At 52.9% G+C, this 23,104-nt stretch overlaps 1 protein-coding gene across 3 annotated transcripts; it reads left to right on the top strand.

The window, feature by feature from the left end:
* Window positions 1–269: 269 nt before the first annotated feature.
* On the top strand, window positions 270–22,773 carry ZNF652 (zinc finger protein 652). 3 transcript variants are annotated; one of them, XM_039387037.1, is made up of 7 exons: window positions 270–526; window positions 14,193–15,323; window positions 18,770–18,917; window positions 19,586–19,701; window positions 20,748–20,892; window positions 21,607–22,119; window positions 22,153–22,773. In XM_039387037.1, the coding sequence occupies exons 2-6, from the start codon at window positions 14,415–14,417 to the stop codon at window positions 22,116–22,118; spliced, it is 1,830 nt and encodes a 609-aa protein (XP_039242971.1). In that variant the 5' UTR covers window positions 270–526; window positions 14,193–14,414; the 3' UTR covers window position 22,119; window positions 22,153–22,773. The 3 variants fall into 3 exon arrangements, with proteins under 3 accessions (XP_039242971.1, XP_027593422.1, XP_039242970.1); XM_027737621.2 differs by having other exon boundaries at window positions 21,607–22,773; XM_039387036.1 differs by lacking the exon at window positions 270–526 and adding an exon at window positions 11,545–12,089 and having other exon boundaries at window positions 21,607–22,773.
* The last annotated feature ends 331 nt before the right edge of the window (window positions 22,774–23,104 follow it).

Below are 23,104 nucleotides of genomic sequence, written 5' to 3'. Positions count from 1 at the left end.
CTCGGCCCCGCCGGCCCTGCGCGCGCGCGCGTCCCCGCACGGGCGCGCGCCCGCCCCCCCCCCCGTGGCAACCGCCTCCCCGCGCGCGCTCCCGCCGCGCTTCCCCCCTCGCCCCCCCCGGAAAAACACCGGTACGAGCGAGCGAGCGCGTCCCCGCCACCGGGAGCGAGCGCGCGCGCGCGCCCCCGCGAGACCGGCGGCGGCTGCGGCGGCGGCCACGTAGCGCTGCGGCGGCGGCGGCCCCGGCCGGGGAGAAGGAGGAGGAGGAGGAGGAGGAGGGGGGAGCTCGGGGGCCGCGGCGGCGGCAGCGCCTGGGCCCGAGCGCCGGGCCCCGGCCCCCCCGAGGCGGCCGCTCGGAGCGCGGGGGCCGAGCGGGAGCGGCGAGCGGAGCGGAGCGGGGGAGGGAGCGAGGGAGGGAGGGCCCCCCGGCCGCCCTGCCCTCCGCCCTCCGCCGCGCCCGCGGCCCCCTCCCCGCGGCCGCCCGGCATGGACGGCGGCGGGGGCGGCCCCGGGGGCACCGGCCTGGGTGAGTGCGGGCCGGGGGCGTGCGGGGTGTGCGGGGCGGGGAGGGCAGAGCTCGCGGCCGCTCCACCGTCCTGGCCGGGCCTGGCGGCGGGGCCGAGCCGCGCTAGGCCCGGCCTGGGGGTGGGCGGTGGAGGGACGGCGGGGCCCGGCTGGGAGGGGACGGGGGGGCGGGCAGGGCACCCCCGGGTGCGGGGACACGCGGGGGGACCCCCCGTGCGGGAGGAGGGGCGGGGATGGCGCGGGGGCTCCCCCCGATCGGGGGCTGCCCCGCGGTCCGGGCTCTGCCCGGGCTCGGGGGCTGCCCCGGCACCGGCGCGATGCCCCGAGGGCCGCGGGGTCCCTGCCCGTGCTCGGCGCGGTGCCACCTGCCCGGGGAGGGCAGGGCAGGGGAACACGCTCCCGTTCCTAAAGGATTCCCCGTGCCGGACCCTCTGCCCCCGCTGCTCCGCCGTGCCCGGGGGTCCCGGGGGCACCGCCGGCCCTGTCACCCCGCCGGCTCTTTGGGGCGGGGGCTGTCGGTGAGGAGGCGAAGGGACTGAAATGTGTCACCTGGCGCGGGTTCGGATGGAAAATCAGGTGTCTTCTCTCATCCTCGGCCCTTTTCCTTGGGGTGTTTCCCCCTTCCCTTCGCTCCCGGGACGGGCCGTGCTGCGTGTTCGCCCCGGGGGGTTCGATTTTTTTGGCCGCCTCCCGTTCACGTCGGGGGTGTCCCGGCGCGGGTATTGTTGGGAGAGGAACCGGGCATCTCCCTGGGCTTACCAGCGTTACATAAGTACCTTTAATCACAGCTGAGTTCGGGCATCTCGCGCGTGGAAGTGGCTTTGGGGCAGAGCCGTGGAAGGAGCGAGGGATGCGAGGAATGTGCGTTTCTGAGGAATGTGCGTTTTTGGGGCGCTCTCGGGGGCTGGCCCGGCCCGGGTGGTTGTGGGGGTGGCAGCGGGGGCTCGGGAGGGGGCCGGAGGGGATGTGCGAGCCCTGCTTTGGGCAGGACCGGGGGCAGGACCCGGGATCGTTCCCCTTTGGATCCGGGATCGCTCCCCTTTGCAGTTGTGTTCGCTGTGTCTCTGGTGTGTGGGAACAACGCGCCTTTTCTGGGGGGTGTTAAAAGGGCTGTGGAGTCGCCAAATGTCAATTTAAAAGGAGCTGGTGTTTGTGGTGTCTGATAATTTATTTTACTCTGCTGTTTGAAACCCCTTTATCTCTTCCTACCTGTGTGCAAGGTGCATTCCCCCCCTGCTTTGTAGAGGTTAATCAGGCACTTGCAGTCTGGTGGTGCTGGATGAATGAAGAGCCCCATCCCTGCCCCTTAAATTCAGGTGTGATAATAAAGTTGTGATCCAAACTCGCCGTGGAAATGTGCAGTGGAGGGACAGAGATTCTGAGGGCTCTGCCAGAGGAGGGTGTGTTTGAAAGAAAAGTGCAAAATCATGAAGGCTTTTTATTTTTCTGACTAAGCAATTGCATTTAATAGGCTGCCAGAGAGTTAAGGTTTTATTTATAATTTTATCTGCTGTGTGGTGACTCGTATCTGTAGTTGCAGTAATTGAGGTTTGGGACCATCACTAAATGATCTGTGGCTTATATTGTGTATTTGTAAAAATGCCTTTCAAATACCTGTATGATCAAAAGGGACTTTGGCATCTTAAACTATTGTGAGTTTGTTTTAAAGGACTTATTTGACTATGTCACTGTTTCTTGTTTAGTAGTGATGCAGGAAGCCTTTCACTGATGGTTTCTGGAGAGTTAATTCTTCAGCAATTCTGGATGAAGGGTTAGGGGTTAGTCCACAGAGGGGCTAAATTATAAATTCTAAAAATAAATTATAAAAGTAGTTTGTCAGGGGTTTTTATAAGTGCAAACTATTGGGATGTTCTGATTTTGTTCCCTCTGGCAGAACCTTGGAAGGTGGAAATTTCAGGCTGAGAGGAGCAATTTCATCCAAAGGTTGGAAGTCTTTCTGTGTACAAGGAATTGCTTGTGGGTCAGAGCACCTGGAGCGTGAGGTGTCCGTGCAGGAATGGCCTGGGAAAACTCCTCTGAGCTCCTCCAGCTGCACGGAACAGACCTTGTCAGTAAACAAGATGCCATCAGTGCCTGCTGGAGGAGGGATGTGCCAATCTCTGAGAGAGGCACAGGTATATTTAAGGTGGTTACAAAACTCCCGTGTCATCAGTGACCTATTTCTGTGTCACAAAATGTGCCTGATCGCAGAAGAAAGTTATTTCTGACCCCACCAAAAAAAAAAAGAGAGAGATATAATTGGAAGGAAGCACCAACCAATTAAGGAGATTGATATGTTCTCTGACCACCTGATTCCGTGGGTAATTATTGCATTAAAATATTTTCTGCCCATGCCCCGGGTTCAGTTCCTCCAGCACAGAACAGCTCAGTGTGTGCAGCTGAGATCAGTTCTCTCCCTGCAGGATCCAGCCCTTGGCTTCTAAATGGGAGGTGAAGGAAGCTCTAAAGAAGGTGATTTTACTTTCTCAAACAATTCTAGTTTACATTTTGCTAAATATGTGCTACTTGTCTTTTCAGAATCTCATCATTCCAAAAGTTGGGGTTTTTTTTTCCCCCACCAAACTTAGGAAAAAATACAGATACTGGGATATTCTGCTTTTATTCTCTTTGCCAGAATCTTGGAACGTAAAAATACAATTTTTTTATGCAGAGGGCATTTTATTCTCCTGAAATTGTGCCCTTTAAATATTAATGCAGCCCACGAGCAGATAGTGGTTCCAGTTGACTTCCCCCTGTTCTGTCTTGAGCTTCCTCAAGCCAAGAAGATTATTCCAGACAGTGTTTCCCAACAGGAATGTGGCGTTTTGAACCTGTCCTTTCTGTGCATCCAAATTCCCAACTTCCAGCTGCTCCCACTGTAAATCCAAGACCAACTTACCTTGGATTTGTGACTCCTGGAGCCATCCAGATTGTCCTGGAATCATCCAAACTGCGGCAGAACTGAAGGAACCTGCTGATAAAAGGGGACACAAAGGCACTGCCTGTGTAGAAATGATGGGGTTTGTGCCTTTAAAGAACATTTTCCTGAAGAGATAATTCCTCCCTCAAGTTGCCAACTGTTCAAACCCAGAAAGGAGTTCGGTCAGTCCCACCCTGGTGCTCTGCAGGACCCTCCTTTTCGGGGGCGGAATTCCCTCCTCACCCAAACTCCAGCTGCCAAACCACCTGGATTTTTCCAAGCCATCTCAAACTGGAGATTGATTTTTTTTTTTTGGTTTTTAGGTGGCTCCTCCCTCCTGCCAAACAATTGCCCGGGGAGTGAAGCTCTGGCAGAGCCCCGGTGCCAGCAGCTCACTCTCGTTGGCACGAGGAGCTTCCCCGGCCCTGCCCGACACCCTGCCCCCGGGAGGTTTCAGATGAGGAGTTTTCTCTCCAGAGGGACTGTTCAGCCCTGCTGAAAACAACTGCCAGCACCTTCTGCTGGCCTGCTCTGCCCTCTGTGCGTGGAGCTTCGGGAGCTTGGGCCCTGCCGGTGGGAAGGGGGTTTTTGGGTTTGAGGAGGGGCAGTGAGGGTGTGCTGAGCTGGGATCCCGCTCAGTCTGAGGCAAAATCCAGTGCTTTGGTTTCCAGTTCAGCCTGCCCCGGGTAGTGAATACAAATACAAGTGAGCAGAAGGTTTCCAGCTGGAATTTTGGAGGGATGTGGGATCGGAGAGCGGCCTGGATTGGAAGGGACCATAAAGCTTTTCCATGGGACACCTTCCACTGGCCCAGGCTGCTCCAATCCAACCTGACCTTGAGCACTTCCAGGGATTCCAGGGCATCCCTCCCCTCCCAAGGAGCAATATTCGTGCTCCCACTGCAGAGATCCAGTGGGAATAAGTAGAAATTACATTTTCTCTCCTTTTTTTTCCTACGAGCAGAGAGTTAGGGAGTTCTGAGCTGGAGCCCAGGGGAACCTTGCAGGACTTTGCTGCTCCTGGGGAAGGCAGTGAAACCCTGCTCTGAGCTGCCCCGTTGCTGCAGGTCGGGCTTGTTTGAAGCCCTTTTGGCTCCTGGGATGGAAAGGGAACTGTGGAACGTGCCCTGCCAGTCTGCAGGCAGCTCACACGGGGGACAGCTGGGGGGTTAGTGGCAGCAGGCTGATTATTCCTAATTCAAAGTCTGATTGCTCCCAGTGTCCTGGCAGCCAGTTGTGTGTCCTGGGAGCCAGCTGTGTGTCCTGGGAGCCAGCTGTGTCCCTGGAGTGTGTCCTGGCAGCCAGCTGTGTGTCCCTGGAGTGTGTCCTGGCAGCCAGCTGTGTCCCTGGAGCATTTGGGGACGTTTGCTGACCAGGAGGATTCGTGTTTTCTGATCAAGGCAGGTGTTTTCTGCCACACAGGTTTTAAAGGAGCAGCTCTCCTTGCTTGTATTTGTGTGGGTTTTCTGCTTCCATCCATCCCAACAAACTTTCTGCAGTGATGGGAGCTTTTTAATTCCAGCAATTTCCTTTTTTTTTCCTCTCTCAGGTTAGCAGATTGGAGGTGTTGCTCACACAGGGCCACGTTCCTCAGTGGTTTTGGTGCTTTCTCCCTGTGGTAAATTCTCCACATCCCCTGTGAAGTGACACTGACTGTGCTTGGCTTTCCCTTGTTTGAACTTCGTGTCACTTTGAGGGATTTATGGGGGTGTTCAAGTCACTGTGACACCTGAAAATATTGTCACTGTGACATTCTGGAAATACTGATTATTTCAGGAAGCAGCACCTTGTACTGGTCAGATGAAGCTGCACATTGAGCTGGTCCAGAGAACTGATCCAGAGGCTGGAAATTCATCCCAGGGAATGGTTCTTTTCCAGGCAGACCCATTTCCCAAGGCATCTCACCTTGCCACCAGAAGAATGCCAGTGTTGGCATATAAATAGGGAAGGAATGCCTTGCCTCCTTTTGGCAGCCAAACCCACTTAGATCAGATTAAAACAAACAAGTAACTTTGGCTTTAACTGATAATTGTCCCCAGGAGGAAATTTAAATACAAAGTGGGATAAGGTGTCCATGGCTCCATAAGGATTTAAAGGGGGGGGAGGAAGGGGAATAAAATAAATAAGAATAAACTAAGTAAAATCCTATTTTCCCAGTGTATCAGTGGGAAGAGGATTCATGCCTGGGCAGGTTGGTTTTGGTCACTCATGGACCTGCCAGAGAGTTTTGTGTCCCCATGTCCAGCTTCAGGGAGAGCAGGAATGTGGCTCCTACTCTCCGAGGTCAGACGTGTGCAGGAGAGGAGTTTTGTTGAGGGATCATCCCCTGGCTGGCTGATAAGTGTGTGTGGGTGGTGTTCCTCGGGCTGGGCTAAATTATGTCAATATTTGAAAGCCAGGCGGGCTGTTTTCCCCAAAGTTTACGTTGTGCACCCAAAACAAAGGGGGTGGAGGCGGCTCAGGAGATGCAGTGCCCCAAAAGCAGGCAGGAGCTGGGGCAGATGCCCAGCCCAGAGGGTTCTGCAGGGCCCACAGGAGCCTGGGCACACGGGGCACAGGGCACAGAGAGCTGGGGTTGGGGCTGGCACAGGGAGGTCTGTCAGCACCACACTGAGGTGGTGCCGTGGTGGGGACACCAAATCATCCCTGTGTGACCACAGGGGGGTCTGGGGCTCCAGCAGTTCAAATGCCACTGGGATTTATAACAAATAACAAATGCCACTGGGATTTATAACACTGCAGCTCTGCAGGTGGGTTTGGGGGGGTTTGAAGGAGATCCCAAGAGAAGCCCAGCTCAGGAAAGGAGGGAAAGCTCCTGGTGCTAATTCTCCATCAGCACTGAGGGGTGTTTGGGGACCCAGCAGTTCCAGCACCACAGTCAGCTGTGAAACTGCAGCTCTGCAGGTGGGTTTTGTGGGTGGTTTAAAGGGGGAGATGGTGAGAGAAGTCCAGGTAAGGAAGAGAAGGGAGCTGTGAGCTCTGGTGCTCACTGTCAGCACCGAGGGGTGTTGGGGGACCCAGCAGCTAAAACACCACTTTAGGTATAAAACTGAACCCCTGCAGGTGTTTCTGTGTCAAAGGGGGAGGTGGGAAGAGAAGCCCAGGTGAGGGAGAAGAGGGGAAGGCTGAACTGTGGTGCTCATTCTTTCCCCCAGCATTTTCCAGGAGTGGTGAGTCACTCCCAACAGGAGCATCTGCCACTGCCCAGGGCAGCTGCCTCCAGCCTTTGTGTTGCTATGGAGGCTTTGACAAACTCCAAAATCAAAATTATTTAGTGTGTAAAGAGCTCTGGGTGAAAAATGGAGAGGATTTTAAACTCATCCCCTAAGCACATTCCAATGATGTGAGAAGAACAAACTTTATTTTGGAGGGCTCGAATTCACACTTTGGTGAAGCCAAAGAAGATTTTGCTGTTTAAATCTTCTTTTTTTTTTTTTTCCCCCTGCTACATACCACTCTCAGCAACGTTCCAAAACATTCAGCAGGGTTTTAAGATAAACTGGTAGACTGGAAATGAGTCCAAACGGTTTTTAGAAACTCCATTAGATTGACTGCGAGACTCCCAAGTGTGTGTGGAACGTGCTGTCAGCCCGGCTGGGATTGGTTTAAACGTTTTGTTGTTGGAAAGCAGAAGTGGTCCAGGGGCACGGGAGGTGCAGGGGTGTGGAGCACAGGCTGTGCAAAAAGCTGAACCAAATCACTGTGAAAAGCACGGAATTTGGTCCCTGTGTCCATCCTGTGTCCATCCTGCACGTGGCCAAGGTGTCCTTCAGGAGGCAGATTCATCCCGGGGGTTCGAGTTTATTGTTTCTTGCCAAGTCAGTGCTGTCAGCAGGGAGGCAAAACACCTTTCCCGGGAATAAATGTCCAGGTAGGATTTGTACCTGGGGCTTTCCCCTGGGACAGACCCATTTACACCCAATTTACACCTCCCAGCTCCCACCTGCATATTCAGAAGCACAGATCCACATCCAGGGCCTCTGGGCCGCCCTGGGAGGGGGAAATGCTAATTTTGGGAAGCAGATCTTGATGACAGATTTCCTTTTAGTGTTCCTGTGCCTTTGTGAGTGACTTAAAAGCCACCACTGGGGAGCTCAGAGTAAAGTTGTGGGGCTCGATAGGTGTCATCACTGGGGTGTGAGAAAACAAGGGGGGGTAAAATCCCTAAAAGTGCAGTTTTGAAGACATGTGATGAAGAGTTTTGAAGGCAAAAAGGAATCTTAGCAGTGAACCAGAGGAAAGCCAGGCACTCCAAAGGGATTTGGAACAAAGAATTGGGCTCTGGTGGGTGAAACAGTCGCCTTTAGCGTGGGAGGTTTGGGTTTTTGGCAGCTCTTCTGATGAGTTTACAGGTTGCAAGGGTCAGGTACCTGTTCATGTGGTCATATAAAGCTTGTCTTGGCTTCATTTGTGTCTCCAAGTCGTCAAACAATGGCAGAAAAGTTATAAAAGTAAAAGGTGAATGACAGAGGTGCTGCTGTGGGGTGGGAAACGCCTGGTTGGGTTTTAATCCTGCTCGTGGAAAGGTGTAAATGAGACACAGCGAGAGACCTGAATGTAAGGAAGTTCCTAATTCGCTCTCAGGTGCTTCATTTTGATTATTGGAGGTAGCAGGGAGGGTGTGGATTTAATCTGAGTGTGTGTCCTGGTGCATTAGAACTTGTTTCGAGGTGGTTTTGCCTACTCGGAGAAGAATGTCGAGGTTTGTGGCTGTTGGATCTCAAATTCCTTCCCAGGCAGTGGAAACCCTTCGGCCGGTTGCAAAAGCTGAGGGATTACAATGCTGTGGAATTCCGAAATGGCAACCTCTGGAGCTGTTTTCTGGGGAGATAATGCTTGAAAACAGTCCAGATTCCCGGCGCTGGAAATCACTGGTTTGACACAGGCTTTGTGTCCCAGCGCGGGTTTCTGGATCCAGCCGGGATAGTTCAGCTGGAGAGGCGGAAAAGGCCTGAAGGTTTGGGAGGGGGGTGATTTGTGTCGGTGGCAGGGTGGGACAGAAGGGCTTGTTCTGGAACTGGGAATAGGTTCTGCTTCGTTTTCCACCAGCCTGTTCAACAGTCACAGGCAAGTGGCCAAGGCCAGGGGAAACGTGTCACCTGCTGAGTCAGCAAATCCCCATCGCTGCTGATTTCAGGAATGGTCCCAAAAAACCCTGGGATAGGGACGGGCTGGTGCAGTGCTGCCCCTCCGGGCTGTCCTGGGCCACCCCAGCGCGGGAATCCCGGAGTGGGACAGGATTTATCCCTTCTCCAGGCTCCTGGGGCCCTGCCCAGGCTCCTCCGCCCCGCTCTGGGGGCCCTGCCAGCCTGGCTGGATTTTGGGATGTGCTGCATTTTGGGATGTGCTGGATTTTGGGACGTGCTGCATTTTGGGACGTGCTGCATTTTGGGACGTGCTGCATTTTGGGACGTGCTGGATTTTGGGACGTGCTGGATTTTGGGACGTGCTGGATTTTGGGACGTGCTGGATTTTGGGACGTGCTGGATTTTGGGACGTGCTGGATTTTGGGACGTGCTGGATTTTGGGACGTGCTGCATTTTGGGACGTGCTGCATTTTGGGACGTGCTGGATTTTGGGATGTGCGTGCTGGGTTTGTTTGGTTGTCCCCAGACTAATCCTGAGACAGAGGTGCCCAAATGTGTGGCTTTAATTGCCCTAGAACTCGAACCCCACACCATTCCCACAGCATTCCCAGCTGAGCCCTGGGGGGGAGAAGCTGCTCCTGGGAATTCACCGGGAATCCAGAGCTCGCAGGGTCCCGGTTTCTTCCCTTTTCCCGGGAACTGGGAATGTTGTTCCCGAACATCCTCTTTGCTGCCTTACCCCGTGTCCCCCAGACTGTGTCAGCAGCAAAACTGAGGCAGAAAATGGGATTATTGCTCCCTCTGGGGCTGTGCTGAGGGAACCCTCCGGCTCTGGGGCGGGTGTCAGGAGTCTGGGAATGGGTGGATGTTTGGGAATGGGTGGATGTTTGGGAACAGGCCGTTAGCAGCACTCAGGCTCTTCAGTTTGCATTTCCATGAGCACTTCCATGGGAATGCAGGAGCAGTGGGATGTGCTGCCTCTGACCCGCCTCAGAACAGATTTCAGGGGGTTGCACATGAAGCAGCCGAGATGCACAGGAAAGGAGCGATTGTGCCCTGATAGAAATAATTCCCTCCTGTGTTCCAGCCCTGGTTCCTCTCCCTGACTCCTGGAACTTGGGCCAGATGTGTTTTCCCACTGCCTGGGAATTGCTGGGCCTGTTTCAGGCACCTGTTCCTCCACCTGGGACAGGAATTGGGGGTTTGATGTGCTCTGCAGGGCTCGTGGGTTCAGCTGCAGGCGGCTGGACCAGTTTGTAGGATCCTGGAATACCCTGAGCTGGAAGGGACCCACCAGGATCATCGAGTCCAACTCCTGGTGCTGCCCAGGACACCCCAAACCCCCCCGGGTCATTTTAGGCATCACTTTTCATTTCCACATTGCAACCTCTGGTTATTCCTCGCTTATTTCCTTCGGAGAATTCACATTTCTGAGCATTTCAGAGCAGAGTCCCAGCGAGGAAACATTCATGCTTCTTATTTTTGCAGCAGAACTTTGGGTTGGGGATTGGCCCTAAAGCCAGGTTGTACCTGTGGAATGAAAATCACATTTTTCTTGGCCATTTTCCTGTGTTTCTGTCCTGCTGCTGCTGAGATTGAAGCTGATTGATGGGTGACACTGAATATTAACAGAAGCAAAGTGAAAAATCACATTCTTATATATATATATATATGTATGTATGTATGTATTTATAAATATATGTATATTTATATATAAATATGTTTATATTTACCTGAATCTTGCGGGTTTTTGCCACCCTTCAAAAATAAACACGTGCCAGTTGTATCATGGTTCTGATTCTCCTGGAGCCAAATAATGTGATTTATTCAGTATGAAAGTGTTTAACTTAAAATGACACTGGGTGTTTATTAAGGGTTGAGTCCACATGGGGTTTTACCTGTACTAGAAATGAGTTAAGAGGAAGCAGAGTTTGGGTTAGAACCCAGTTTGGGTTAGAAATTTGGGTGGGAACCAGGTTAAAGCCTGTCCCAGGTTTGGTGGAATATTGGAATTCTGTTTGTCTGGTGGAGTGTTGGAGCAGTTTTAATGAATCCCCCAACCTCCAGCCAGTGCCTGACTCCTTCAGCAGCCACTCAGCTGGTTTGAAATCGGTGCATTATCTTCACCAATGCAGATTATTTATTTATGCTCTGTGGTTGTTTCACCACTGGCTGCAAATCTGGTTGCCCCAGGACTTACTGGAGCCGCTGGATCGGTGCTTCCAACCCCCTTCAAAGCCTCGGGTCGTTAACGAGGATGCAAAATGGCTTTGCCTTTAATTGTAACACGGGTAGAATTGTTTGGGTTTTGGGGTTTTTTTCCGAGCTGTGTTTTGAGAAAAGTCTTGTTTTCTATTAAAAAAAAAATATCAGTTTTCAGGGTGCTGAGACTTTCTCCTGGCCCTGGGTCTGTGTGCAGGGGTCATCATCCCTGATGAGCATGAGATCCATATTGATTTATCCCTAAATAAACCTGGTCCTTCCTTGCAGTGCCTCTTGATTGCAGCCATTGAAAAGCTGCTGCTAAGCTGAGATTTGCTGAGAAAATGAAGTTTTGGGGGTTGACTGGGGGAAATGACAGGTCCTGTGTCGTAAAGGGAACGTGGAAATCCTGGATGGGCTCCGGCTGTTTGGGATCCCAGGAGGTTCAGGATCCAGGGAAGTTGGGGTGCAGGCTGTGCTGCCTTCCTGGATGGGCTCTGGCTGTTTGGGATCCCAGGAGGTTCAGGATCCAGGGAAGTTGGGGTGCAGGCTGTGCTGCCTTCCTGGATGGGCTCTGGCTGTTTGGGATCCCAGGAGGTTCAGGATCCAGGAAGTTTGGGGTGCAGGCTGTGCTGCCTTCCTGGATGGGCTCTGGCTGTTTGGGATCCCAGGAGGTTCAGGATCCAGGAAGTTTGGGGTGCAGGCTGTGCTGCCTTCCTGGATGGGCTCTGGCTGTTTGGGATCCCAGGAGGTTCAGGATCCAGGAAGTTTGGGGTGCAGGCTGTGCTGCCTCCCCTTGGCACAGAGCTGGCAGCAGCCCTGTTGTCCCTGCCAGCAGTGTCTGCTGCTGCTGGATCCCTGCCAGGAGCCAGATCCCATTCCCTGCACCAGCAGAGGTGCCAGGCTGGTCCCTCTGGGGGCAGACCCGGGGCAGGTCGGTGACAGCACCCCCTGAGCCCCCGGGATCCCAAATCTCTCTGGTTTAGTGGAGAAGGGGCAGGAATGTGGGTTTGCTTCCGAAGCAGTGAAAGCCCCAGTGAGGGGGTGAGGGGTTGCTTCCTCCACCCACACCTTGGGCTGCCAGTTGCCCTTTTCTTTTCTGGGTTTGAGCTTTTTAATGTTTGCAGACTTGCAAACCTTGCCTGATCTTTGGTTACCCTGGTGCAGGCACCTCGTGGCTTTGCTCTGTGTCCTGATAAGCATCTTCAAAAACTGCTTTGAAACCCCCGTTTCCTCTTTACTTCTTAATCAGAGCCCGGATCTGCGACTCATTCTGTGAAAAGCTGGGGGTTCTTTTGGTAAAAGTGAACTCACCTTTCAAGAGGGACGAAGCTCAAACCACCCCGATGCTGCTCAGTACGTTTGGGGTTAGAAAACTTGGAGGGGGCAATGCAAACGTTCTCTGAGCGTGTTTGGGGCCCTGAAATCAGCAGTTTGCTGGTGATGAAGGTCCGAGGGGACCTTGGGCAGCTCTTTGGCCGCTCAGTGACGTTGTTCCAGAGCTGGGGGTCCCTGGGGGTGCCAGGGGTGGGTTCAGAGGGAAAGCAGGTTGCTGAGGCTGCAGAGCGAGGTGGTTTTAACACCAGCTGACTCCTGATAACTCGGAATAACCCCCCTTCTGTTGTGTGTGTTTGAAGTGGCTCCGTGGGGATGTGAAGGGGTTTGTTGGGCAGAACGTCCCCTCAGTGATGGCACCAACGTTTGGGTGTTCAGTAAAATGGGAGGGGGGGAAGGTGAACCTTCCTTTTCCTGGCGAGTTTTGTGCTTTCTTGGCTCTCCAGCAGCAACATTCCAGTGGCCTTCCTGGTTCCCTCCTGCTGGAGATGCTTGATGTCGCCTTGGAAATAGTCAGGGATGGTTTTATACCTGACACAGGGATTTTTCTGAGCTTCTGAATATTCACTGAACTGAGGGAAAGGAAAAGCCAAATTGGGTTCCATCCTTCCCAGGGCTTTCCAAGGGCCTCCCTGGGTGTAGGGGTGTTAATTTTGGCTTGCAATCCCAGCCAGTTTATGCTCTAATGTACTGGCTTTTCCATCTGGACGTGGGTTGTGACCCCAAGCCAGTGCTCCCAGCCCATCTCCAGGGATTTCCTGGCCCAGGGCTTGGTGCTCTCCTTCCTGATTTCCTTTGGAGCTGGGAAGGCAGAGCAGCAGGAATGGACCCTGCTGTGGTGGTGCTGAGTCTGCAGGGCACTGCCAGGCACCTTGGGGGCCCTCTTGGAGCCGTTTGGAAATCCTGGAGAAGCGTTCAGGGATCTGTTTTAATTAAACTGATGCTCAGACTCATCAGTGGCCTGGCCTGTCCCCAGGGTGGCACTTCCCGGACACGAGAGGGCACTTCAGTCTTCAGGATTCAGGCATTGGTGGGTTCCTCTCCTGTTCAATTAAACTCACTTCAGAGGGGGAGAAACTGCTGGTGGGAGCAGTTCCCTCCAGGGAATTCTCACATTCCAAGAGTGGAGATCCCGTTTTCTTCACATTTAACTGCTCAGTCCATCCATTCTGTTGGGTCCTTCTCTGTCCTCTCATCCTGGGATGTCTCAGTCCTGAATTCTCCTTTCCTGCCCTCTCTGGTCCCAGATGTAGCTCCAGGAATCCCCTTTGCTCGGGGCTTCCAGAGTCTTTCCCATTCCATCTGTGCAGCCAAAAATCCTGGCTTGCTGCTGCAACCCTGTGCTACCCAAATGTTGATTGTCCTGCTGAGAGAGAGAGGGGAGGGATTGATTACTTGTATTCAGGAGGGATCACGTGGCTTTTTATTTATTTATTTATTTTTTGCAAGAGGAAGTAGCAGTGTCCTGGTCAAATTCCAACTTGGAATGACTGCAGGGAAATGTGGATGGGCAAATGTGATATTGTTTGGCTTCTGCTTTGAGGATTAAATAGCTGGGGGGAAGGGAGAATGAGACAAAGGAGTAGTTGCCTTAAATCAAGGGGCTGTGGGAGGGATGTGTGAGGTGGAAGCAAACAGGGACTGGGGTGTTCTCAGTCTGGTTTGGGGCTGCAGGTCGGAAATGCCTCCCTTGGAATTCTTCATCCCCGTCTCCATTAGTGTGGGGCTGTGTGAAACGTCCCCTGGATGAGGATGGGCTCCCTTTGGGAGGTACAGGAGAAGCAGAGGGATTTTTGGGTAGGGGTGTGGGGGCAGAGCAGCGTTTTGGGGCCATCAGTGCTCCCCAAAGTCCAGGAGAGACACAGCTCTGCATCCCTGGAGCTGATCTTTGGTGGGTGGGGAATATTCATTGCCTTGATTTCCATATCTTAGGAATCTCCTACCCCCCAGAGGGTGTTTGTAACTCCCTTTTTTTCCTTGAGACACCCCCCAGCAGCCCAGAGCTGACCAGCCCTGTGCTTCCCTCCAGCTGGACAAACCCAGAGGAATTTGCTGCGATTTTACTAATTTGAGGGGGTTTGCTGTTCTTTTAATTGACTTTGTTCTCTCTGTTGTCTCTTCTAGATAAAATGTTCAAGGGTTCGTTGGCACCTTTCCCCAGAAGAACAATCCCAGCCCTGCTCTTACCATAACCCTGGAATCCCGTGCCCTCCCCTCAGCCCCCGTTTGTCCGCCCCGTGTCCATGGACCAGGCGCCGGGCTGGAGGACCCCCCCCCACCTCAAGCTGCTGCTGCTGCCTTGGTTTCTCTGGGATTGAAGGTGCTCCATGAACCAGGGCCCCCCAAATGAGTCAAACGGCCAATTCCTGCCAGCAGCTGGTTGAGAACTGCCCGGCGCCCGTGGCGGGGATGGCACAGGAGGACGGTCGCCGCGGGCAAGTGCCACCCACCTTCTACCACGGGGCCAGCCAGGAGCTCGACCTGTCCACCAAGGTGTACAAGAGGGAGTCAGGGAGCCCCTACTCTGTGCTGGTGGACAGCAAAATGAGCAAGCCCCACCTCCACGAGAGAGAGGAGCAGCCTTATTTCAGGGAGAACAGAGCGGTAGGAGAGGTCCGGGCTGTGAAAGAAGACAGAGAAAACTCTGACGACTCTGAGGAGGAAGAGGAGGAGGAAGATGAAGTGACTTACAAAAGGGAGCAGATTATAGTAGAGGTAAACCTTAACAACCAAACCTTAAATGTATCAAAAGGGGAGAAGGGTGTCCCCTCCCAGTCCAAAGAGACTGCTGTTCTTAAGACCAGCAGTGAGGAAGAGGAGGGTGACAGTGGGGAAGAGGCCACTGAAGACAGTAATGATTATGAGGAAAATGAGAGGCAGAAGAAAAAAGAGAAAAGAGTGGAAAAAGTTAGTGTTGCACAAAGGAGAACGAGGAGAGCTGCCTCTGCTGCAGCAGCCACCACCTCCCCACCACCCAGAACTACAAGGGGTCGTAGAAAGAGTGTGGAGCCCCCCAAGCGTAAGAAGAAAACTGCAAAGGAGCCCAAGGCACCTGTGCAGAAATCAAAGTGTGAAGAGAAGGAGACTTTAACCTGTGAGAAGTGCCCCAGGGTGTTTAACACACGCTGGTACCTGGAGAAGCACATGAACGTCACTCACAGGCGAATGCAGATCTGCGACAAATGTGGGAAGAAATTTGTGCTAGAAAGTGAGCTGTCCCTTCACCAGCAAACTGACTGTGAAAAAAATATCCAGGTAGGTTTGCTCACCTGCTTGCCAGATTTCCACACCTTCTGTCGTGCCCTGGACACAGTGGTGGACACTTCAGAGGGGGAAATCTTTTGCACAGCCCAGGTTCTGACCGAGGCCTTGTCTCTGCGCAGCGACACTTCGGTGCCTTCCAGGATTGCTGGGAGAGGAGTGTCCAGCTGCTCTGGCAGTTACTCTGGTAGTGAACTACGAGTTGGGGAGCACACAGAGCCACTCTAACAGTGTCAGACTGGGCTGAGAACAGTTTGCAGTGAAGCTCTTGGACGGGAGGAACCCTCCTCCCTCGGTGCTGAGCCCCGGCAGCTCTCGCTGGTGTTCGGTGTCCGGACGGGCACAGAGTGGTCCCAGGGGAGGTCTCACTGCAGGACTTGGCTGGTACTGGAATCAGAAATTTGGGCAATCCCAGAGAGGCAAGCAGGTGAGAAAGACACCAGTGGAGTCAGGATTTGAACTTGGGTTAAAGCGGAGTTTAAAAATCCTGCTGGGATGATGATCCAGAGGCGATTTACAGTAAGTGCTCCCAGCTGGGGGTAAAAGTGTTATGAATTCAGTGCCCAACCCGTGAGCCTGCCCTTTCCCAGAGCCAAAAGCCCAGTAAATCCCCCTGATGACACAGAAACCTCTGCTCTTTCTCACCAGCAGCTTTGCAGCTCTGCCCTGTCCCCCAGCAGTGGGAGGCTGTGCTGGAACAGAACCCTTTGCAAGCTCGAGGTCGTGGAAGGAGCTCCAGAGTTTGTGGTTCATGTGTGGTTTGGGCTTTGCTCGTGGGCACCTCTGTTCTCATGCAGCTGGTTTATGTGGCAGCTCAGCCCTGCCTTTCCTGCCTCGTTCAACCCTGCTCAGGGTTGCCCCCTCCCTGTGCAGTGACCCCGCTGCCGAGCAGCTCAGCCGGGGCAGCTGAAGGGTTTGGGGTTTGGAGGGCAGCAGGTTTCCTGTCTGCCCAGCCAGGGTTTCACCAGGATGATTTAATGGCTTTTTGTTTGTTTGTTTTCTTGCTTAAACGCTGAACCGAGTTGGAATTCAGTCCCCACTGTGTGGGAGACATGAAATAATTCATTGCAGTTTCTCTTTCCTAAGCCTGACCTGCAGCTCTGGGTAACTCTGTGCTGGTTTTCCTTGTGTTTCAGCTCATAGGAGGAAGACTGAAGGAAGGACTATAAAATAAGATAATGAGTCTTGAGCTTAGTTAATAAAATACAGAAACATTTCAGTGTGTCCTTGCAGCTTTTGAAAGAAATACTTCAAAAGTTCAGTGCAGCAGAGAACATTGAAATGTAAATTTAAGGAATGTCCCAGCATCCAGGTGGCTCTTTCACAGCATTAAACCTTTTCACTTTAAACAGGAATTCATGAATAGTTTAAACACATGGTATAGAATAAGGAAGTGTGTGTTCTGAGGGGATAAATTCCTATGTCCAAAAAGGGGGTAGGAAAAGGAGAAAAAAATTGTCCAAATTATGTTTTATATCCAGAAGCTCCCCCAGATATTTCCAGTGCCAGAAGCACTGCGAGTCATCTTCAAATTCTCAATATCTGAGCGTACATCCAACAGTTATTCCTCTGTGCTGACCCTTGGAATGTGTTTTACAGCTTCCTGCTAATGTGTTTTTATTCCTCCTGGCAAAAATTGTGCTTCAGGGTTGGATATGTCAAGGGGGATATGGAGCTTTGTGTAGGAAAAGGGATGGTTTAATGTGTGAGTGGTAATTGAACTGATAAAACACAGTGGGCTCCTCTCTATTTTTCATCCAAGTGATGGGATATGTCTGTTTTTCCAGGTGATTTCTGATTTTCCTCCTCTCCAGATCAGCAGTTCCTGTTGTCACCTGAAGCTCTGGGTAGTCACTCTCAGTATTAGTGTTCTAATCTAATTAAGTTGTAGTCTGACCTCTTCAAGGCCTGGCTTAACTTTATATCACAGTATTTATGATCATTTCACACCACTGCTTTGCTCTTTAGGGTGGTTTTTTCCCCTCAAGGGCTGCAGTTTGTTCCCCACGTGCCTCCAGGGAGGTGTTTTGGAGGTGTTTCCTCAGGGAATGGACCAGAATTCCCAAGCCTGCAGAGATCCAAACGCTGTGGGAGCAGCAAAACTTGTCTGTGCAGAGAAGAACCACCCCAGCCTGGCAGAATTCATCAATATTTGCTGACTGAACAGCACCCAGCCCTTCTCACTGGGAGGGAAGGGGGTGATTGAGAGGCAGAAAATGGGGAGATGCCCCAAAAACCCCAACAACCACCAAAAGTGAGCCACAGTTCCTTCCTCCTCACTCCAGAGATGTCTTGGTTTCCTCACGTGTCTGCCAGCAAGTTTTACAACTGTTCTGGAATGTTCAAAATTCTACAAGGATCTTTTGGTCAAGTCTTTAGGAAGAACTAACTTGGGAAAAGAAAGAGGTGTTTGAAAGCCCATGAGTGTCCTGCCCATTGCTGATTTCATGGACATTTCCCAGGAACTCACACATTTCTTGCCTGTTGTCACTTCTGGGACCTGCAGAGCTGCTGAGACCTTCAACAAATGAAGAACCAGAACACAAGGGATGGAGGGGACACCTTGCTCTGCTCTCTGAGTCCCAGAATCCACATCCAGAGCTGCAGGATGGGAGCTGCTTTCCCTGGAGAACCAGAAGGATCAGAGAGTTTTGGCTAATTAAACCTGGGATTTGGGTGGGGTCACAGTGCTGCTTCCAAAGGGCTGGATGTGCACATGGATTCAAGGCAACTTGGTGGGATTGGTCTCTTCCACCTCTGTTGGATTCTCCCCTCACACCAAGGGTTTGGATTCTCCTCTCACACCAAGGGTTTGGATTCTCCTCTCACACCAAGGGTTTGGATTCTCCCCTCACACCAAGGGTTTGGATTCTCCTCTCACACCAAGGGTTTGGATTCTCCTCTCACACCAAGGGTTTGGATTCTCCCCTCACCAAGGGTTTGGATTCTCCCCTCACACCAAGGGTTTGGATTCTCCTCTCACACCAAGGGTTTGGATTCTCCTCTCACACCAAGGGTTTGGATTCTCCTCTCACACCAAGGGTTTGGATTCTCCTCTCACACCAAGGGTTTGGATTCTCCCCTCACCAAGGGTTTGGATTCTCCTCTCACACCAAGGGTTTGGATTCTCCCCACACCAAGGGTTTGGATTCTCCCCTCACCAGCAGCATCAGTGCCTGTGAAGTTGTCTCTGGTTTAGCTCCTGTGTTGAGTTTTGGAATTCTAAGTTTTCAGGTGGCACCAAAGTGCTTGTTTTAACATCCTCTCTCCTCCTGCTTGATCTGGCTTTTCTTAGAGTAGTTGTTTCAGGTGTTAACCCAAGAAATGTGCAGTCTGAGGCAGCATTTTGACTTGTTCTGGGCTTCTTTTTGTGGCTTGACTGCACCGGCTGGAATCGCCGAACCTCCCTAATTCCCACTTCCTTCTCTGTCCCACCCCAGTGTGTTTCCTGTAACAAATCCTTCAAGAAGCTCTGGTCCCTCCATGAACACATCAAGATTGTCCATGGATATGCAGAGAAGAAGTTCTCCTGTGAGATCTGTGAGAAGAAGTTCTACACCATGGCCCACGTGCGGAAACACATGGTTGGTGAGTTGGTGGTGGAGCCTCCAGGGGGTCCGGGGGGGTCTCCTTGTGGGTCTTGGCAAAAGAAAAATAATGAGGCTGGGAGAGCTGGGGGGTGATCACCTGGAGAAGAGAAGCTCCAGGGGGACCTGAGAGCCCCTTCCAGAGCCTGAAGGGGCTCCAGGAGAGCTGGAGAGGGACTGGGGACAAGGGATGGAGGGACAGGCCACAGGGAATGGCTTCCCACTGCCAGAGGGCAGGGATAGATGGGATATTGGGAAGGAATCCCTCCCTGTGAGGGTGGGGAGGGGCTGGGATGGATTTCCCAGAGAAGCTGTGGCTGCCCCTGGATCCCTGGAAGTGTCCAAGGCCAGGCTGGAACTTGGAGCAGCCTGGGCTGGTGGAAGGTGTCCCTGCCCGTGGCACAGGGGGTGGAACTGGATGAGTTTTAAGGTCCTTCCACCCCAAACCATTCTGTGATTCCATGAAAACAAGACAAACTGAGTTGTCTGAGCTTTGTGCTCAGCACAGAGATCAGACCTGTGGTGCTGGGCAGCAGGAAGATGGGAATGTTTGCACAGTGTCTGGGAGCTGCCAGCTGGGATCCCCTTCCTGCTCAGAATGGGAGGGAGAGGTTGCTTCAGGAGCTGTTTGTGTTCCCCTGCCCCCTCTGACGGCCTGTTGTGTTGCAGCACACACCAAGGACATGCCATTTACATGTGAGACCTGTGGGAAGTCCTTCAAGCGCAGCATGTCCCTCAAGGTCCATTCCCTGCAGCACTCGGGGGAGAAACCCTTCCGCTGTGAGGTGAGAGAGCTCCTGCTCAGGGGGAGAGAGCAGGGCATGGCAGTGCCAGGGGCAGTGCCAGGGGAGCTGAGTTCACCTAGAAACGAGGGGCAGGTTCATGAAAGTTTTGGGGAAGTTCTTCTCCCCGTGGGGAGCACGGCAGGAGCACCTGGGGGTGACCCAGAGCTGGGTGTGGTTGGCTGTGTTTTTTCTCTCGCTGGAGCAGGATTTGAATCCCAGTTTTCCCTTCATAGCAAAGCCTAATTCAAACTCCAGAAATCCTCCCTGTCTTACCCAGTAACTTGGAACAGATAGAAGTGGCCACAGTGGAAATAATCAAATTACTGCTTGATTTTCACGTGTGGGATAAATGATTGTGCTCCAAACAGGTCCTCCTGGAGATCTGAGCCCGTGCTCTGAGTTTGGGTTCATTAATCAGTGTGTGTGTGGTGGCATGGGGCAGAGGATCTCCCTGCCACACTCCCAGGAGTTTGGGGTTGGGATTTCCTGCCTGCCTCGGGAAGGGGATGGCGTGGGACAGACTGACAGTGGTGTGTGTGGAGCAGGGAACGCCTCAGTCACTGGTGGGGCTGTTTGGGGGGGTCACAGGATGGGGACAGAGGGGATGCAGAGCCCTTCCTGTTCCCACAGGGGACATGGAGTAGGAATGGTGGTAGAACAGCTCGGGGATAAGACTTGTAGGGAAATAAATCACCTCATAGCAATAAAAAGCAGCTGGGAAAGGCCGGTGTGGAGCTGTGCTGTCTGGTGTGGAGCAGAGTCCTCTAGTGGCTGCAAACCCTCCCTGGGTGCCTCGAGCCACCAGCAGTGCTGGAATAACCGAGTCTCTGCCAGGATTGCAGTGCCAGCTGAACGTTCTGACCCTTCCAAAGCTCCTGTGCCAGCAGACCTTTAGTACAGCCCAAATCCTGCTCAGTAAATTCCCACTAAATCATTCGAATTCTGCAGTTTGTGTGTCCTAGCCCAGGTGTCCTTCACTCCTCCCCAGAGTCCCCTGCAGTGTCTCCTGTGCCTGGATCCCACTGCTGCTGTTCTTTCTCTTGCAGAACTGTGATGAGAGGTTCCAGTACAAGTACCAGCTGCGCTCCCACATGAGCATCCACATTGGGCACAAGCAGTTCATGTGCCAGTGGTGTGGCAAAGACTTCAACATGAAGCAGTACTTTGATGAGCACATGAAAACACACACTGGTAAGAGCTTGTCGAAGGAGAAGCCACGAGTACCTTGGCAAAACACTTCCCTTCCTTGGGATTTGGGGTTATCCGACTGGAAAATCAGACAGGAGAGGTTAATACACCCCCTTAAAGGTGAAATCTGTAGGGCTGGGACTCACTGTGAGGAAAGGGAGAGGTCAGACCTGGGATTTTGGCCTGAAGGAGCCCCTTGCCAATGCCCTTAAAAAGGGTTGTTTCAGGCATCAAAATCCCAAGGTGAGGGTGGAATTCCCACAGTCTGAGGAATTCCCAAAGTCTGCAGCTCCTGTGGAGCATTTGCCATGGGTGGAGCAGCCCCGTTCAGTCAGTTTGTGGGGTGTGCAGTGATTCTGGGGGGTGTTCAGGGTGGGTGTGCAGTGATTCTGGGGGGTGTTCAGGGTGGGTGTGCAGTGACTCTGGGGGTGTGCAGTGATTTTGGGGGTGTGCAGTGATTTTGGGGCTGTCCAGGCCGGGTGTGCAGTGATTTTGGGGCTGTCCAGGCCGGGTGTGCAGTGACTCTGGGGCTGTGCAGTGATTCTGGGGGTGTGCAGTGATTTTGGGGGTGTGCAGTGATTTTGGGGGTGTGCAGTGATTTTGGGGGTGTGCAGTGATTTTGGGGGTGTGCAGTGATTCTGGGGGTGCCCAGGCCGGGTGTGCAGTGACTCTGGGGTTGCCCAGGCCGTGGCTGACCCGTGTGTGTGTGTGGGGCAGGAGAGAAGCCCTTCATCTGCGAGATCTGCGGGAAGAGCTTCACCAGCCGGCCCAACATGAAGCGGCACCGGCGGACGCACACGGGGGAGAAGCCGTACCCGTGCGACGTGTGCGGGCAGCGCTTCCGCTTCTCCAACATGCTCAAGGCGCACAAGGAGAAGTGTTTCCGCGTCACCAGCCCCGTCACCGTGCCCGCGGCCGTGCCCATCCTGCTCTCCTCCTCCTCCTCCCCCGCCGCCGTGCCCGCCGTGCCCGGGCCCCCCTCGGCCCCCGCCCCGCCCGTGCCCCTGAGCCCCGTGGGCGCCGCTCCCCCCCGGCCCGTCCCGCACCCCTACTCGCACCTCCACCTGCACCCCCACGCCCACCACCCCCACCACCTGCCCGTGCCCCCCGTGCCCCACCTGCCTCCCCCCCCGGCCCTGTTCAAGAGCGAGCCCCTGAACCACCGCGGGCAGGGCGAGGAGCCCTTCCTGCGGCACCTGGAGAAGAACAGCCCGGCCCAGCACCACTGACGGCCCCGCGGCGCCCGCGCTCCGGGGGCACGGGGGGCACGGGGGGCACGGGGGATCTCTGGCCTGGCTCCCCAATTCCCCAGAATCACTCAACGAGGAGAAACAAAACACCCCGGTTTTGGTCGGCGCCCGTTTCTGAACCCGGGGACCAACAGGACCGAGGGAAAAACCCCCACCTGGGTCGTGGTTTCTTTTTCCCCCCCTCCTCCCGGTGACTTTTATGAATTTCAGACACTGAGACTCGTGGAATTTTATAATTTCATATCAGCTGATGAGGTATGCTTGCTTTTATATCCCGGACTTCTCCTCAAAGAGGAGACAGGCCTGGTTTTCTTTGTACTAATCGGAAAGGCTGTGAGATTAATACAGAGCATTAATTGTATCACTGTGTATGTAACGGATTCCTTTCAGCTTCTGGTATCACGGTATATTGGAGCATTATAAAGAAAGGCAAAAAAAAACCCCTCCTTGTTTTGTGTAGCTCTCCTAACACACTCTTTATTTTACTACAGAAATTATTTTAGAGTTTTTTGTATAGACCTATTTAGTAGTCTGTTTCTAAAAACGAAAATTGTATTTCAATAAGCGGTGTAATTTTTTCAGTGTAGCTGGACCTATGTTGTATAATAGATAAATTTTTATAATCATCGAAAAATGTGATTCTTAAAAAAAAAAAAGATGCTTATAGCTTCTATAGTTAAAGTTATTCTTACAACCACACGACTTAAAGGTGCTTCAGAGAAGAAAGGAAACCAAGAGGTCTCTGGAAAAGTTGCCTCGAAAAATGATGTTTGATTTCAGAACTTTACGTAATTTATTTTGACAGGGCTTTTTTTTTTTTGTTGTCGTTGTTGTTGTTGGGGTTTTTTTAACCTTGTTTCCCTTCTCACGGTTTCCCTCAAGCTGCTGGGATGAGGATGTTGGGATACAACATTCCTGCTCCACAGGTTTGCTTTAGCTGGGTTGGAGTGGGGGGTGTGAGGTGG

The sequence above is a fragment of the Pipra filicauda genome, unplaced genomic scaffold (genome assembly GCF_003945595.2).
Source record: "Pipra filicauda isolate LSUMZ 115617 unplaced genomic scaffold, ASM394559v2 scaffold524_size386432_pilon, whole genome shotgun sequence".
NCBI classification, from domain to species: domain Eukaryota; kingdom Metazoa; phylum Chordata; class Aves; order Passeriformes; family Pipridae; genus Pipra; species Pipra filicauda.
Note: the sequence above shows the minus strand (reverse complement) of the source record. Positions and strands in the feature narration are given on the sequence as shown.